Below are 19376 nucleotides of genomic sequence, written 5' to 3' on the forward strand. Positions count from 1 at the left end.
CCATGCTGTATGGAGTGGAGATATGGGGACCCTAAGTGGATCACCACAGCCGAGAGCTGGTAGCATTGATGGATGGAGATGTATGGAGAGGCCCTTGGTTTCTATGATTTCCCGGATGATTAGGGCCAAGGACTCCGTACCACATGATATTATCCGTGAAGAGATGGCTACCTCCTCATTGGTAGTAGAGGCACTCACTCGATCAGTCTCCTTTATATATATCACTTGGGCTCTCCCTAGAGACAGATATGCTCGCTTAGCCCTAGAGTCTTCATGATAGTTGTTGGCATCACAGGGAGACGGATCATGTTGGTATGCAGAGATGACAGCTTGGTTCCAACTGCATGGCTTTAGTATGGATAGGCTACCTCCATTTTAGTACTCCCTAGATGCACCCTCCCTCTCTCTCACATGGGCAGAGATTACCAAACTTATCAGGCAGTAGGACTTGACTCAGCTGGCCACTAGGAGGACATGGATACAGCTGACACATGAGCTTGGTATGAAGATGGATTTCTATAGAGATCATCTTCTCCAGCTCACGGAGGATGGGTTTGTGATTAGACCCAACTACATGGATACTCGTCTTTCTCATGGGGTACGGTGTGCTATTGGTCAGATGATGCGCACATCCTCACACCAGCTAGAGATTGAGACTGGCAGATTCAGAGGAGTACCAGCTGAGGCCAAGATTTGTCAATTGTGCCAGATGGAGCCAGAGACAGAGTTACATTACATATGTCACTATCCAATATATTATGAGATACGAGGCCGTTTTCACTACCTGTTCAGAGAGGGTTTTGGACCACTTTCCAGAGTCATGAGATACCAGGATCAGAGATGCATTATACTTGCTGGAGCTGCGTAGACATAGAGAGGGTCTCTTGAGAGGGAGGGGATCAGAGAGGGAGAGACACCTATAGAGACAGATTACAGACTTCTTTCGACCAGAGATTGAGCAGTTAGGTCAGCAAGCATTGCAGCTAGCCCCAGAGTATAGCCGCACCAGAGGTACACTAATTGATCGGGCTATAGAGCTGGGGCGGTCCAGGCGCCCCAAGATGAGAGGCCCATCCCGCGGAGACTATAATAGAGGATCAGGACCATACTAGCACGGCATGGGAGACGTCCAGTCAGAGTACTCACCATGGAGGTCATTGAGGATATCCGCCATCGACCGATGAGAGACATCTTTGGATAGTGATGTGTATAATGCTTACCTTTGTTGCTGGACTTTTCCTTCCCAGATGTTATCCATTAGGAGCTCCTAGTACCTTACTTTTCCTCATAGTTGTTGTTTCACTTTCAGTTAGTCGTTTAGTTGTTTCAGTTAGTCGTTTAGTTGTTTTAGATTTTCTTACACACAGACATTGTATCAGATCCACCAATTGTTGTAACCTTTTTGGTCTCATAGGTCATTTTGGCCTTTTGAGGACGTTAAGATATCATTTCATTCTCTCTCTCTCTCTCTCTCTCTCTCTCTCTCTCTCTCTCTCTCTCTCTCTCTCTCTCTCTCTCTCTCTCTCTCTCACACACACACACACACACATTGTACACACGGGATCTCTCGCTTTCTCTCTCTCTCAGACACACACCCACACATGATCTCTCATGCTAACTTGCATACATGTATGCTAGATGTATGCTAACTAGCATAGTTGTATGCTATCTAGCGTATGCTAATTAGCATAGTTGTATTCTAACTTGCATGTGGAAATGCTAGTTATATGCTAACTAGTATATGCTAATTAGCATAGTTATATGCTAACTAGCATATGCTAATTAACATAGTTGTCTGCTATCTTGCATGTAAATGTATGCTAGTTGTATGCTAATCAGCATAGTTATATGATAACTAGCATTCACAACATAGCTATAATATGAACATCATTTTATAATACAAATTCACTAAATAAATATGCATAATATATAACTTAAGTAAACCAGGGATACAACACTGATGTAAATTCCCATTGCAATGAATCACCATTATGTGATCCTAAAACTACAAGACCCATGGATGCAACTTTATTTGTAACATTTCAACGATTATATGTAACTATAGCACTCTGCGCACAAGAATTTATATAAGCAAGAACCGTCTTTTAAAAAGATCTTTTTTTTAATTGAAAAATAAGAGATTTGTATTAAAGGTAAAGATTTACAACGCCCCCACAAGGGCAACATCCTGGACCGCGGCGAGCCCATCTACACCAAATATCTGGCACTTTATCGGTCACAAAAACAATAGGGCTTAGAACCCCAAGTACCAACTGTAAACTTACAAAAGGAACAGGGCTTAAAATCCCTAATTGTCTAAGAGAGAAGGCCTAGAAGCCAAACACCAACAATTTTCCAGAACCCACGGACATCAAAACAGCCACATGAACGCATGGGCTAACGAGCTTTGAGAGGGCACCAGGGCAAAGAAAACGATAGAGAGATGCGAGACAACAATATATAATCCATGTTTTTGAATAACAATAACATGTTAAGAGTCTACAACACAAAAATGGTAAACATAGACTCTCAGGATCTAGGACAATGTTAATTCCATTCTCAAGTGCGGGCGTAGGTAGGTCGGCATTCTGCCAATAGCCACATCCACAACCACACGGGACCAGCGGCGGCAACAAGATAATTTTTCACCTCCTGGAGTTGATCATGCAACTTGGGAATAATAATGTAGTAGGACGAGGATTTCTAAAACACTTATATGCTGAAACATCCGTTATTAGCATGTTCCTCGTGTCAAACATTGTATACTTGCCCCAAAAATCAAACAACTGCTTGAAGAAAGTTGACTTTTTTGTCCCTGGCACGCACTGAAAATCCTCATATGGTGTACAATTCGACTGGCTAAGAAGGTGGTCACTCAATTGTTGTTCTTGAACTAGAAATATAACATTTGGCAGATCACTAACTCGCTTTTCCCGTGCACAACTCCATATGAACATAGTAAAACTGTCAATGGCCCACTGCAGAAAACATCTTCCATCATTTCTTACCCAAACTTGCTCTTTTCCACCACCATACTCCATAGGTATCATGGACCTTGTATAGCATGGAATTGATTCACCATGCTTGAAGGAGCTCTTTGATCAAGACACCATTTAGATCAAGGATTGGTACTCTTTGATCTTCCAGCTGTGGAGCCGAAGTCCTTGTCAAATCAGGAGGGGGGCACCTAGTGGAAGGAAGCTCTCTCTATTTTCTCAATAAATTCGTCTGCAAATGTTTGTGCAGGGGCCTCCCCCCTTCTTTTATTTCTGGGACGCTGCTTTACCTTTGCAATGTTCTCCACACTTTTTGCAATCCTGGGACGCTGCTTGTTGTGTAGAAGTAAAGCCATGCGGGTGTGCTCATTCACAAACTATGACTGATACCTCTAGGTTCAATAGAGGCATTTTTTTGGCATGAAAGGATGTCCAAGCATCTTGTCTAAGCACCACATTATAGGACCCCAAAGTATGTGCATTAACGCCCTTGACCAGCAATCGATGTGCATTAAACCTCTTGACCAGTCGATTGCAATACAAAGACATGGTGGCGGCTGCCATATGACTAATGTACAACCAGGCTTCAAATATCCTATAGCCATGGGTTTAACGTCTCTTAGGAACCAACCAAAATTAATGAAACAAAGAACATCTTGCACTAAATTTATAACAAGTGATACTATAGCATGAGAATATTCCAAGCTTAAGCACTTTGTTGACATGGAAACTTTCAGCCCTTTATGGACATGAAACTATAATAGCACCATTACGCAACAATCAGTCAACTGCCTTAAATATCGTGCATTACAACAACAATTATATAAAAGCAAGTATATTCCAAGATCACAAAAATATTTGCACCACCATGGGCAATGTGAACTAGGGCGTCTATTGGCAGCCAAGCAGAATAGTTGGTGTATGGAAAAAACAGATAGAACACATGAAGTACAAGGCTATCTTGGGGCAAACAGTCGTCTCTATTGGCAGAGAATGGAGTCAGAGTTTCTTGCATGCACGAGATTTGGCAATTTTCATCGATGAAGAGGGCTTAGATTTGGGTTATATACCTCAACCCGATGTGCACTTCGCTTTCTTTTTTGGAGTTACCCGATTTGTTAAACAGTTATGCGCCTTTTTCCTTGCCATTCTCTGTAGTATCACTTTTTCCAAAGTACAATTATCCTCTGCATCTTGTCCACCCTCTAATGCCTCATTAATTTCATTCAAAGGTTTTACCAAATCACACCCATTGACACTCACATGATCTAACACAATCTTATTTGAGTATGCAGAAGCCTCTAGCTTCTTTAACTCATCATCCAAAGCATGTTGACTATTTGAGCTATTCAAAGGTTCTACCAGATTGCACACGATGACACTCGCAGGATCTAACATAGTCTTATTTGAGTATGTAGAAGACTCCATATTCTTTGAATCACGATCCAAAGCATGTTACTATCTCCAACAGAGTAAATATGAGCTTTTTTCTCCAATCCTACTCGAAACTCCCCAACAGGGGAATTCTTATCTTCACCTCCCTTCTGACTGTATGTTTGACTATTGTAGTGCTGTTAAGCTAGGTTTCTTGAAAACAAAGATGTGGGACATTTTTTTCTAGTTGAGTCCTCTCCACAAAACAGAGAGAAGAAACACATATTACCTATGTTAGCTACCATAACACATGCTAATTAGCATATAGTTATCATTGTTTCACATGTTAATTAGAACACCATATGTTTATAAGCATAGTTCTATGCTAACAAAAATACTAACTATACTAGTTAACATAGACTATGTTCCCTTTTTCCAGTTGCCAACGAGAGCTCTTGCAGGTGGGCAGCTACCATGATGGCGGAGAAAGGCAAGAGAGCATGCAAAATTGTAGCTGGTCCAAGTTCAAACATGTACTTAATTTTGACAATGGTCCTTATATGAAACCAAATTTTAAAATTTTGGTTTAAAAAAACAGACTATGTTTAGCTAGAACAGTCATATACTAACAAGCATACTCATATTCTAATGAGCATAGCTGTATGCTAGCAAAAAAATTGACTATACTAGCTAGCATAGTCTATGTTAACTATATGCTAACTAGCATAGTACTATGATAATTAGAATAGCCATATGCTAACAAGCATATTCATATGCTAATTAGCATAGTTATATGCTAATAAAAAACTGACTAGATACTAGTTAACACAAGCTAATTGTGTGCTAACTAGCATTGTATATGCTTGTTAGCATATAGTTAGCATAGTCTTCTATGCTAACTAAAATAGCTATATGCTAACCAAAAGAGTCATATGCTAACTAAAATAGCATAGATATGCTAACGAGAAGACTCGTATGCTAATTAGCATAGTTGTATGCTAAGTCTTATCTGCTAGCTAAAATAGCTTATGCTAACTAGAAGGGTCATATGCTAATTAGCATAGTTGTATGCTAATTAGCATAGTTGTATGCTAATTAGCATAGTTGTATGCTAAGTAAAAGCTATGCACACCTCTTAACATAGACTGTGCTAGGTGTATGCTAATAAGCATTATCAACTATGCTGATTAGCATAGTTGTATACTAATTAGTATATGATCAAAAAGAATTGTTAAAATTAATAGCTCAACGATGGTAAAAATATATATAACCAGAATAACATATGTTGACTAGTAAGTAACTAACATAAACGATGTTAATTAACATGCTAATAACATACAGTTGATGCATTATGCTAGCCAATCATCACAGTTTGCTAAATAGCCAAGGCACATATGTACTACTAAACATAAACCATCAGCTAATGTCAATCAAAAAAGTACAAGGGGGTTGCCTTATATCCAAATACGACATTTGTAAACAGCACTTTGCAGAGTCACAAAATCACAGTTTTCTTCTCTACATTGTGCACCTTCTAAGGTGCACATAGTTGCAAAACACATGGCATGGTATACATGGTTGCACAGTAGTGAGACCAGCGTGAAAGTTTTATCAACATCAAAAAATACACCACAACCTACAGCACAGTAACCTGGGAGAGTAAGGTTTTCCACACTCTTACTTCCCTCGGATGGCGCATTAGGAACAGGCAAGCCTTGATGCCTGCCACCTGAACTTTGTTTAGCACGTCTTGAAGCAAGGCACGTTGCTCTTCTAGCTTCTTCTTGACTTCATGATGCACCTCTAACTCAGTCTGCAAACATAGCTGTGTGAGCAATGTACCAGTGTGAATCTATAGACAAACGAATCATGTACAAACAAAAATAAAAGACTATTTACCTCTATCAAAGAGATGTTATCCAGTTCATCTCTGACCCCCCTGCAAGTATCTCCAAAGTGCCTCGTTGTGCTGATATTTTCATTGCAAGGTTGGATTTCTGAATCGAATCTTCTGAAGGCAAGGACACCTTCGTCTCTTCTACAACTTGAATCTCTAATCTCAATGTTGACAAGAAAGTACCTACTCTCTCTACAGTCATTTGCTTCAGCTTTGCATCCTCCAATTTCTTCTACAAACCCAAATATTCCTCTTTTGAAACATGCAGTCTTTCATTGATGCCTTCAATCAATGAATTGAGATTCTTTATGTCGTTCTATGCCAACATATAATCTTCATCAGAAAATGTCACACTGCTACTATGACCAGGCTATGCTCTTGACTGAGGGGTGGCCAACTTCTCCACCTCCTATCCAATGTTAGCATGGACGTTACCAATTACATTGGTCAACCTCCAACACATTAAGTAGGTGTCAAAATACCCCCCTTTGTGTAAATCATTGTTGTGCTCCTCAGCAAAGATGGCCCAAGCAAAGCGCATGGCATTCCCTGTGTTAATAGCATGAGGGGGGCTGAATTGAAGCACATAAGCCCAAGAAAATGCTAGAGGGACTTCCATGTTGGTTGGCCGCCTTTGTTACACTTTGTTGTAGAACAGCATCATGTCTTCAAACCTTTCAAGCCAGATGTATGCTACTACACCACACGGTATGACCCCCTTTCCTTGGTGTGGCTGAAAGCAGACAGTCAGACAGTATCCAAAACATCTGATTCTTGGATCATCACCATCAATATCCAAGCCATGGTTGGCATGGAAGTCCACCTTGTTCAATCAAAACACCTTGTAAGGTGGGTAGTCCACCTTTGGTACTTTCCACCGCACTGCAAAGACATAAAAGATATGAAACACGTGCTGAAAAAGACAAGCACACAAAACGGTTACACATGAGGTCAAGGACATTACGTGTGTTGTCCTTCAACTTCTCTTATTTCACATGGACCTTCGTGGCTAACATAGCTTCATTTTTCACTAGTGATACACAGTCTTCTTCCTTGTTTGACACCTTTACTTGTTGGTTATGTTGTTCTAATTCCGCCTTTGTCTTCTGCCTTGTTTGTCTTCTTCCTACAGGCGATTGCCTGCTTTGCTTCTTGTCTGGCCTAGAGTCGCTCGTGGGTTCGTCGTCTTACTGGGTCATCTGACTGCATCTCTTGGGTGGAGGCGAGGGCTCCCCATTGGGGCAGACGACCTGACTGGTCTCTTCCTACTAGCAGAATGCTCTTTTGTTGCGCTACCTTTCCCAGCCATATCTCCCAAATCAACTTTTGGAGAGAGGAAGGATCATAACTCATAGCAATGAGCATCCTCGTATTTCATGCATGCAGCCACCCCCTCCAAGTCATCATTGTGCTATGTGGCTGCTTTTGATATTACATATCTAATAAACATGTGCTAGTTAAACCCCCACCTAAAAATATGCTAACAAGCACAAAAGGTGTAACCTTGAACGTGCTTACACCCATAAGCATGTGTAGTGTTGGGAGAGTTTAGCTTATGAAGTTGTGCAATGCTTTGTGATTGTCCGCAAAAAAAACAAAAAAAACAAAAAAAAAGAGAGAGCTTTAGAGCAAGATACATGACACGAGGAGTACTGGTATCTTTCCTTCTTTGTGTTAGGGTGGGCATTAAAGAGAAGGAAAACCTAGATAAATTTGTGCAAAAACTAGACAAAGGTTTCATTCAAGTGGTCCAATGCATTATGGAGAGTGATGATGACATTGTTCTCGATGACATCTTGGTGTTAGTGGGATTTTTTCACAAGCCAGCCTTACCTTTTATTGGGCAATCTAGAATGAGTTCACTTCAATCCATATCTTTTATTAGAATCCACTCTTATGAGGACACTACAACTAAAACCAAGATAGGGAGGATCAATGTATATGAATTATTTATGCCATCTCTTGGTTTACTTCTTGATTTAAGCAAGGATGACAGGGCTAGTATGCACTCAATTTTGGATGGTGGTGGCTTTACAAAGAGCAAAAGAGGATATCCATTCACTCTCGCATTTGGTCATTGTATGGATTATGATTATGTAGGTCTTTATGGAAGTTGAAGTGAACAAAACATTTGCTATAATTTCTGGAAAACAAGATGAGAAGAAGCCATACACGCATCATTGCAAAGATTTGGATTTCATGTTCAGTTCCGATTACCCCTCTACACTAGTGGATCATTCTTGTGCTGATTCTATGGAGGGTGTTTTGGATTTTGATGCTAGTATTGGAAGAAGGAATTCATGCATTGATTTGGATGATGGTGACACATTGGATGATGCTGACATATTGGATGCACATTTCAAGTAGTTATATGATAAGGACCATGCCTTGGGAGATTTGCAAGATATTTATCATGTTGATGGTTTGGCCTTCTTATACCTTGGCATGATTCATATTTGGAAACATTTAGTCTCAATGCCCATAGATGCTCTTATGAGTTCAAATATCACACCTATGAGGCATTTATGTTTGTTCATGTTGTCTTGACACACTACAGACTCAGTCTATGCGACATTCGCATCTCGATATACTTGGGATACTACAAATGTGATGATTATGTATACTTATGATGGTAATTATATACATGTAGATCTTTTCTAGATGGACATTGATGTAGTGGACCATGCCTAGATTACCATGCCTAGATGATATATATGGCGAGGGTGTCCGTTCGCTTATAATTGTGTATGATTATTCCTATGAGGCATGTTCATTTGGCCATTGTTGTGGATGTCAACATGACCCTATTGTCTATGGAGTTGAGGTATTCACTTTTGGATACATCACCTATCCTTTGGAATACATGGTTCTTGATCAGGAGGCAAGCCACATTCGCACTTATGGAGCAAGGATGGGAATATAAGCTTTTCCTTGGATCCTAGCACTTTTGGTGGCTACTTTACTTATCATTATGGATACTATTGTGATTCTCATGACTGTGAGACATTGACCTTAGATGGTGACCTTCATTGAGTTCCTTTAGATCTAGGAAATCATTTAGGCCATCATCTGGTGGATCATTGCATTAAGCTTCCTTTAGTACATGTGTTATTGGCATGTATATATGGATCATTGATTCTTGGGACTTTCATTTGACCCAGGAGATTGTGTGATGATTGAGGATGCATGACTACATCATTTTTGCAACCCACTAGGCACATCATGTTTTACAGCTTCAAAGTTAGTCCATGTAGTTTTCCATTTGATCCAAGAGGCTACAAGACCCTTTGATGATAGTGGTGATTATTTGTACATCAACACTCGTGATTCCCAATTTATCTTGGTGTGACTCGATTTATTACACGACATCTAGATGATTGGGTACCTTCTATGGTCTATGACTCCATATGTTGTGGGTCGATTTTAGTTTTTTGCATGACCACCCTTTGATTTCGAGGACAAAATCCTTGTAAGGGAGGGGATGGTTTATACTGTAGAAAATTATACGCTTGGATGTATTGCACATGTACATGTGGGATGAGGACCTAGGCACATGATTTGGGACATAGAACTTGGTTTATGCGCCACCCTGTACATGTGGGATGAGGACCTAGGCACATGATTTGGGACATAGAACTTGGTTTATGCGCCACCTAGTTCTAGGAGTAAGTGACTATAAAAATCAATTTTGGAACAGCTTTTGTATCTTTTTAACATCGTTTGATATGCAATCTTCTCTTGAATCTTATTGCTCAAGTATCCATGGTGATTTGTCCACCCTTGTGGGCATTCCATGTGATGATTTCTAGGATGTGTGTACTCTATTCATATTAAGTGCAACCCTTTCTTGCAGCGCATGGCTTAGAGTATTGGATACCACAGTGATGTCTCCATCGCTCTGGTCATGAATTGTACACCTATCATCAACAAATTTGACCACTAGGCCTGCCCTAGCAATGGCAGAGACTGACAGTTAGGCAAGTTCTTTTTAATGCCTGTGCCTCCTTGTCTTGAGGGAGAAAAACAAATCACGCTGAGAAGTAATGTGCTTACTAGCACCACTATCAAAATATCAAACATGTTAATCTATCACTAACATGCATACATCATGAATAGAAGGGTCATAACTGTCGTGCATGATGAATGCTTAATCATCCTATGTATAGTTCATGACTCCTTTTTAGAACTTGGTGTGCTCATGTATCAACAATAGCCATGCCTGGTTTTTCTTCTCCTCTTTCTCCATCCTTTTAATGCATTCATTGATATAATGGTTTGGCTTTCGATAATAGTTGCATATACCTTTCTTCATAGGCTTATCACCTCCCTTCTCTCTCGGATCCTTGTCAGAAAACTGGACTTATTCTGTCTTTGACTTATAGCCACCCTGAGAAAAGGCTTTGCCTTTACCTTTTTCAATGCATAATCTCCCATATGTATACTAGTTTGGTTTTTCCAAGATTGCTCTTCTTGCAAGAGAATTATATCAAACTCATCAAATGTAAGGACATTGGGGTTACCTTTCATCATAAGCCGAAGTGTGGATACAAAACTGTGAGAACAGTAGACACCAATGAACTATCCAGATTGGCCTCATCAATACATGTATGATGTAAGGTACTCCCTGAGATCTTTGATCCTTGTGTGAGGAACTCATCCATTAAATCTCCCCCATTCATATGCTCTGACTCTTAACTACTTGCACAAGTAGCCACTCGTGTCTCATTACACACCTGGTAATGCTGCGCAATAAGCGTATCCGAAGCCTCCTTGGCAATTTTACATAAGCACATATGAGGAATAATGCTCCTTTTCAAGGAAAGTTCCACCAATTCATGTGTCTATGCATCCTTGCCATCCCACCTACCTTATTTCGTTGTGTCAAAAGCAGATGCCACAATTATAATTGAACTAGTGTCACCATTCAAAGTACCTTTATTATCATGTGCTAGTGAGATAGGGCATGCCTCAATGCCAGTAATAACATTCCAAAGCCCTTTAGTGCGACTAATAATTGACACACAATGTAGGACCACAACGTTGGTCACATCAAGCTTATCCTTGGTAAAAAGTATCCCAAATACATCTGTGCCTACCATTTCAACCTACAAATATAACACATAAAATATAAATATTCCAACTACTTACAGGTATTGTCAATGCCTATTGAATGCAACCGAGATGGTTGTCAATAGATCACTGATAACAAAGGAAGCCTACAAAATGGCAGTGTAGAGTGTAGAAATAATACTAGCAAGAATGTAAAAATCAATGGCAATAATGACGATGCTATCGAAGTTGTTGACAATGAGCTCAAAGATGTGATGTTGAAGATGGCATGAACAATCAAGTTTACTAACCAAACGTTATTACAATGTAGAAAACCCAAAATTGATCAAAGACAGTTCGAACTAACACTCCCTTTAGATATCTGTGGAAACCTTACAGCATACAAACGAGCCTCGAAACGCATACTATAGGGTATACCTTCTCCACCTAAGAAGAAAGCTCAATCTTAGACAATGAAAAGAGCAACTCAAGAAGAAGATAGGAGAGGGCCAAGAGAGCCTACTCTGATACCAATTATTGGAGTGGAGATGAAAGTAGCAACACACACACACACAAATGCAATAAGCAAGGAGAGAGAGAGAGAGAGAGAGAGAGAGAGAGAAACACACTCAATGTAGATTGATGAGAATGAACATGATAAGGTCACTTACACACTCATATACACGCTCGAGAGAAAAAACCGTATAAGAAGAGAAAAGCGTCCCAATCCATTATTAGCCTACTTCCACACATCCTACCACATGTAAAAGTTATCCATGTATGGTTGCAATTATCAAACCAAAGAATAAAGGTGGCCCGTGTTTATAAAAACGGAGTAGATGCATAGGTCTTAAGGTTTTAAACCCTACGATAGTATAAATTGAACTTGAAAAAAAAAAAACTAGAAACAAAAGCATAAAGTATTGAAAACTTGAGGTTCCAATTAAAAAAACACATTGCCGCCGCAGCGACAGGAAAAATCTCTCCTCATCACCCACCACGCATACAATCCCTTAAGTTATGAACCATATAAGTGTTTCCCATTATTTATGGATCGACACTACAATAACAAGCACCACACCAACACCAAAAAATGTTCAAGTGTGTGCAGCAGAGCGCCATGTGTGTGTGTGTGTGTGTGAGTGTTGGAGAGAGAGAGAGAGAGAGAGAGAAAGATTTTACTTCAATAAGATAAAGGTTCTGTGAAACCATAGACCCTCAATGTCTTCACGAACACCTAAAGCAGAGAGAAAGAAGAAGAAAAATGATTTTATTTAATGTCTTCAAGAAGACCTAAGGGGCCTATGAAAGCATATAATAAGACGCATGTATGAACTGTACGTAATGTTGAAAAATGTCCTATGTCTGAGCCCATGCACTACATGAGCCCTTGATGTATAGTGATACAAGTAGGGCATCCTCTCAAATGATTGAACATGTAGCATGAATGTCCACCTCCTCTATTGGGGCCATTCGATGGTGCTATAGTATGTCCCTAGCCTGGAGCTGACAAGCGGATGGCCTGAATCTCTCGGAAGACCACAGGTGTCAAGTTCAACATTTTATTATGATGCCCAATGCCTTATTGGCATTCAAGTATTAAGCTAACAAAATTTTCCTAGAACATAGCTCCATCCTATCTTTATATCATCAAAATATCAACTATTTTTAGCATCTATTATAATGTAGCTTGCCAAATATAAGTCCTTGCTTCACGCAAAGCTTTGCATGATGGATTGTAGATCTGTTCACTATTGTGAACATGTCTTGAAAATTACGCCCTTCTAAATCCAAAACGACACATTACTCATGGAAAGTGAATGAACAAAATCATATAAATACATACATATAGAGCTATGTTCTCGGATTTACTTAATCTCTCTCTCTCACACACACACACACACATATATATATAATCTCCCCATGTAGCACATGCTCCTCAATCACTACAAGAATCTTGGGGTAGTGGATCATGGTGCATCTTGAAACATCCATGGTTACTGCTGTTTTGTCTAAGGTTGTGTGGTGTGAGGCCTGGAACATTTGGTCTCTATCGTTGTGATGGAAACATGCTCCCCAAGTCTTGGTTAGCGGAAAAGAAGCTAAGGAGAAAAATGCATCCACATCCACAGAAGGAGATCTTGTGTGTCTTTTGGCTGGATAGAGAAATTTTGCCTAAGATCATAGTTTTTATCACCCCACATACTTCAACGAAAACAAGAGGCTACCTTGGAATTTTGCCTTTCTTTCATATGGCAATTTTAACTGGGTAGCTAGTGTGTTTTAATCTTATTCCATGATACAATTACTTCGTGGATTCATTGCAACACTTTCGGTCTCATAGACCCGTTGATCCTTTGTAGGTGAACATACTTTTTTCCCTCTCGTGTGCATTTACGTGTATGTGTGTGTCGGAGAGAGAAAGAAACTCATACTTAAGTCTACATAAGGCCAAACTGACCCATGAGACCAAGACATAATCCAAGACCATGAGGGTCTTAAGCCAAATATCTCGTCCAACAAAGAAAAGACTTGAAAACCGAGGAAGAGTCCTACCAATCTAATCTCTATGATGCCATACATTCACCATTAGTATCCTTCATCAACAAATTGACCTTTCCTGGATGAGGGCTTTTCCATCACAAAAAACAGCCCATTTTCATGCTTGACATGCTACCCAAACTTTCAGGAGTTTGCAGTCTTTTTGCTTGAGCTGTGTTGGGGTGAGCTCATCTTTGATCCTCACCTGCCAATTGGGTTGCCATCAAAATTTGTTATTATGGATTGGTTCCACGTGATTGCTGGGGTTGGTGAAACAAATTCCCAAGGGTGTGCAAATCCTCGAACTCCCAATCTTTGGGTAACCCGCCAATTTGGATTTTGAGGGCCAGTGCATCTCGAGACTTATGCTCCTTAAGTCGGGCTGTGACTTGTCGTTCCACTCCCTTTGAAACTGATCTTGACCTCCTCCTTGAGGACGCCATGGTTTCATTGATAGTGCTCTCCACCTCATTGGCCTTGGTGACAATGACCCCCGCCTTTGCTTCTTCAATGTCTTCATGGGATTTCACCTTTGCAAGGCAGTCTTCAACTTTGCTGGATGCGGTTCTTAAGGCGTGTGTTCTGCTGCAAGAAAGCTATTTCTTTCTGTAGGTGCACCATCCATTTGGCAAGTGGCCCCCACCTTTGCTTCTTCAATGTCTTGATGGGATTCCACCTTTGCAAGGCGGTCTTCGACTTTGCCGGATGTCGTTCTTAAGGGATGTGTTCTGCTGCTACAAGAGAGCTATTTGTTTCTGTAGGTCACTATCCATTCATTTTGGCAAGTGGCTAGAGGCTTCTTCGGTGAGCGAAGTCTTCTGCGAAAGAGAGCCGCATGTCCGTGACTTAGTAACAAACGGGCAAGTGTATACGGAACCAATTCACTACCAAAACAACATACATACATCAACCATTCCTGGCGTATACATGATTACCATCATTGTGAAACATTACATGAGCATATACATCCTGCAAACATAAACCAACTTGCACATGACACAGCACTACAGGCTGAAGTTGGGCCAACCCCCCCCCTAGGTATCTTTATTACCAACAAAAGTATTTATATGTACAAGATGCGGGTGCCCAGAGAGTACACTCATCCAGCTGACACCAAATTTATCCAACTGTGAAAACATAGGTAAACACATTACCTGCAACTCCTCGGTCACCAACCAAGGTTGAGTGGTCACCAACCACTCCTGTTGCAACACCCTCGGTCACCAACCAAGGTTGAGCGATCACCAACCGCTCCTGTAGAAATACCCTCGGACACCAACCAGGGATAGAGTGATCACCAACCACACCTATACTTTGATAGAGCAATCACCAACCCTCTAACAAAGGGCTGTCCCAAACCTGCAAAACAGTAACCAGCCATGGTTTTGGCTCACTGGCCACCCACAAGTTCCACCAGATCACATCCCCAGGCCTAATACTTGTCTAGGGACATGTTTGCTCAAGTTTCGTCATGAGAAACCTCTTGCAAACTTGTAAAAACAGCCAATAATGGCCCTTATAACAGTCGACCAGCTCCTGTTTAGGCTCTGTTCACTCCGTCCAAGCCCTGTTCTCAACAGAGAAGCACAAAAACAATCCCAACAGCCATGTGCAAGCTTCTGGAACCAAATCTAACAACCTACAGCCCTGTAGATACAGTCGGCCTGCCTTGTAGAGTTAGAGATAGCAACCAGCCAACCTTGGGACTCTTGCTCTTGGCTTGTACTCCACCTGTAGCTCATGCAAATGAGTAAACTTGTTGTTTTTCCTATCCAAAACAGCTCCTAACAGCCCACGACTTCCTGATGAGTGCTCTATAAGTCCGGGCTTGCCCACTTTGGCCCTCCCACACCCAGAATAGCAACTCGTGGAGCTATTTGGTAGTGCCCGGGTGCCCATCTCTCATAATTGGCCTTGGTTCATTAAAAATAGTCCAGCTTGATGTGAACTCACTTATAAAATTATAAGTGTGTCCGCCCACACTTTAAGTGAACGTGAACCCTGCACCCAATAAATCTTAGTAACATGAAATAATGAAAAAATCGGGTTAAGTGTGCACAGTTACCACCTGCAAAACACACAAGGAAACCATATGAGTCCCAAACAGGTGTGCACACGCATATCCACGGGTTGTCCAGGCATCCCTGGTACCCGTGGACATTCACAGGCAAAATACCAAGCAATGTCCAAGCATCAAAAACAAGTCATCCATGCATGTGCAACTCACATACATATGCTGGTGCACAAACATAGTGGATGAAATCTCCCAACTCGCATCTTGTACATCCAACTAGCCCGTTCACAGACAGGCACCGTCCACACAGGACCAAAAAGTACTCACCAAGATAACCACCCTTCCACGAGTCCAGAGTCACTCACCAGGGTTACCACCCTTCCATGAGTTCATAAATCATACCAAGAACTCACACCAGGATACCAATCCTTCCATGGAGCCCTTCCACATGTATTCAATCATGACATCATTCCAAACGTCTGCCAGAGAAGTGGTGACAGACTTTGCCTGCCAAGCTGTGGTGCACTCTCTGTCCAGCTATTGTTGCATAGGACACCCCCCCCCCTCCCTCTTATGAGAGCCTCCTATGAGGGGATGGATTTGTAAGCACTAATGTTTTTCCTTGCACTCACCGTACGGCCGGAGGTCGAGTAGGTCGTCCGGTCATGGAATAGGTCACACAAGTCGTGGAGCAGGCTGTCAGCTGGGCCAGGCTTGTTGGGGAGGGTGCCGTGGTTGGAATCAAAACCCCCCTACACTCCGCGACGGGTTGCACGAGTGAGGAGACAAGTGCTAGGGTTTCTAGGATATATATATATAGCATCTACTAAAGACCCAATGGACCTATGGGACCAAAGTGATACAATTATGTCCATAGCATTTCTCATATGAGAGAGAGAGAGAGAGAGAGAGAGAGAGAGAGAGAGAGAGAGAGAAACGGCCAAAATGAGCTATATGTAACCAAATACAATATGTGTGCATGTGCGCGCGGGCAAGAGTGCGTGCATGCGTTTGTGCGTGCATGTGACACACACACACACACACACAGCGTCTACTAAAGACCCAATGGGCCTATGAGACCAAAGTGATACAATAATGTCCCTGGCGTATCTCATCAAGGAATGGAAAATAAAACAGAAAGAAAACATAAACATAGCTATCTCACTGGGGTGATACAAAACTGTCCATGGAAACTCATCATGGAATACTAAGAACATAGAAACATGAGAGCAGCATCAGCTCCGAGTAGATGGTATACCACTCTCCAAAATATCAAGCATGCGGCTAATGAGTATGGCCAAGAGGTCTCCCTCAGCTATGTCACGTGGAAAGGTTTGGTAGTCTTACAAAGAGTTTTTTGATAAAAACTGCAAAGCTGAGTCTAACGTGTCCCTCAGCTGGCTTTGAAGGTAGTGAACAGTGTTGCTTATACAGGACAGGGAACTTGATTTGACACAGCTAATATCCAACTCATCATGCGATAGCGAAGATTTGGCAGTCAAAAACTTATCAAGCGCTACATATGCACCATTCCATGTGATAAAGGCAGGATGAACCCGCATAAATTGTAAAACCAAGGCACTGGCAACTGCATATTGGCTTGTTGGGGTTAAGCTGGCTACAAAAAAGGGCAAGATCACATTGAGTGTGAAAGCAGAAGACGGTACTGTAGTTTCGACTGAGGATGTGATTGCAGCACACAGTAAACAGAACGATGCTGAGAATTTTGGGTCCTCTGCCCAAGTAGAAAGGCAACCTGATGAAAGGACAAGAGTCAAGAGGCAATCATCTATGGAAGTAACATTTGCTGGCATGCTGCTACCATCTTTACTCAAAACCACCTCACTTTTTCTCTGCCGTGCAATGGTGTTTCTTGTTTTGTTTTCGAAACATTCAAGAGCTAGATTCTGTGCCTCCCTATATGGTAGGAGTAAAGACACCTTAAAAGCTGAGACTGGGTTTTCCTGTGCAAAAAGAGAGACAAGTTCAACGCTCTCTTCTTTGGTCAGAAGGGTCCTTCCGTGTCCCAATTGTGCTTTGTCAAGTGCTTGCAGGACTTCAATCAACTCTCCATAGAATGCTAGCTTTTCAAAGGCAATCTTCCAGCACACATGAAGCACATGCACAATGCCAGAGCCCCTTCTTTTAGACCCACTGTTTTCCATCAGCTCGTCACTCTCGTCCCAGACATCATCCCACCCATCAGCTTGACCCCATTCAGCATGCATGTTCACATTTTCCTCCTCACTTGTCATAGTTTCTATTGTGTCTTCTTCAATTGCATTTGTTTCCCATCCAAATATGTCTCCCCATCCTTCCAACACCCTTGTCAGCAAGGCCGCATGCTGTGCAAGCTCCACCTTAGCTGCTAAAGCATTGAATACAGAGGTTGCCACCTCCACGGATACAAGGTCCTCTGCCTTGACATCAACATCTTGCCAAACAGCAGATATAAGCTCTGATGACTTTAAAGCCACTATGGCATGCTGTAGAGGAGATGTCCTCTCACCTGCAAGGCTGGTTATGTCCCACCCAACCCATGTTACTGTATACTTCTTCATGAAATCTTCGAAACTGTTGGATGCAGCTGCCTGTTTTTGCCCTGAAATGATAGCTTCACGAAGCTTTAACAGGCAAACTCTCAAGGAAGGAGGAACAGTCAGACTTTCTGCAAAATCACGCAGTGTTTCCCATACACAAAGGCGAACCTCCTGTAGCAGATGTGCTCCCTCCTGCAGGCTCTCATCATCTGTCTCCAGGTTTCTGCTCAATGATGACACAGCTTTAATTGCTGTTTCAAGCTGAAGACTGCAGTCATCAGGACACGTGGTTTTGCATGAAACCGTACATGTTTCGATTGATAAGCTCACCACTTGCACATAGATGTTTGAGATTTCTGACACTCTTGTGGGGCTGTCACACAACTCTTCTTTCAATTCCTCAGTAGCAATTTGCCAGACAAACACAACCGTCTGATAGAAGCACCCAGATGATACCATCGCTTTGAGGAACCATGCCTTCATCTCTCCACATCTTGGTGGACTTGCAACCTTGGCAATCACCTCCTGAGCTTGCAAGCCTTGAACTGCACTTTTCTGCACCAGTCTTTCAAAGCTTTTACAACAGCTTCTCAGCTCTAATAAGGCCTCTACTGCCTGCCTTGACACAGCATCCCGCAGATCCTTGTCTACATCTTCCAAAGAATCTTCAAAAACAGCGACCCAGAAATGGAGCAAAGAGCACAAAGTTTTCTCCCAATCATCCCCACAGCAGTCTCCCCTCTTGTTTTCCAGCACAGTTACCGCAGTAACAGGCATAAGCGTTCGCACAGCTACCCATTTGTCCTTGGCATTGAGATACTTGAGATACTTCTTGAAAATCTTGTAATTACTTTGTAAAACATTCATGTTCAACTTGACGTTTTCAACGAGTCCTGTCTCTGCCCTTACAAAACTAGGACTTTGATGACCTGGACTCTGCAAGACAATCAGCCAAGAACACTTCA

At 41.7% G+C, this 19376-nt stretch overlaps 1 protein-coding gene across 3 annotated transcripts in view; it reads right to left on the reverse strand.

The window, feature by feature from the left end:
- Positions 1-16830: 16830 nt before the first annotated feature.
- The window catches only part of LOC147623338 (neuroblastoma-amplified sequence protein), a 43276-nt gene continuing 40730 nt past the window's right edge, over positions 16831-19376 (reverse strand). For all 3 annotated transcript variants that reach the window (XM_086821482.1, XM_086821483.1, XM_086821484.1), the window contains one exon: positions 16831-19347. In XM_086821482.1, the coding sequence (XP_086677608.1) occupies positions 17215-19347 (2133 nt within the window). In that variant the 3' untranslated portion in view covers positions 16831-17214. The remainder of the gene's footprint in view (positions 19348-19376) is intronic.

The sequence above is a fragment of the Cibotium barometz genome, chromosome 27 (assembly GCF_041138505.1).
Source record: "Cibotium barometz isolate CiBa-2024 chromosome 27, ASM4113850v1, whole genome shotgun sequence".
Lineage (NCBI taxonomy): Eukaryota > Viridiplantae > Streptophyta > Polypodiopsida > Cyatheales > Cibotiaceae > Cibotium > Cibotium barometz.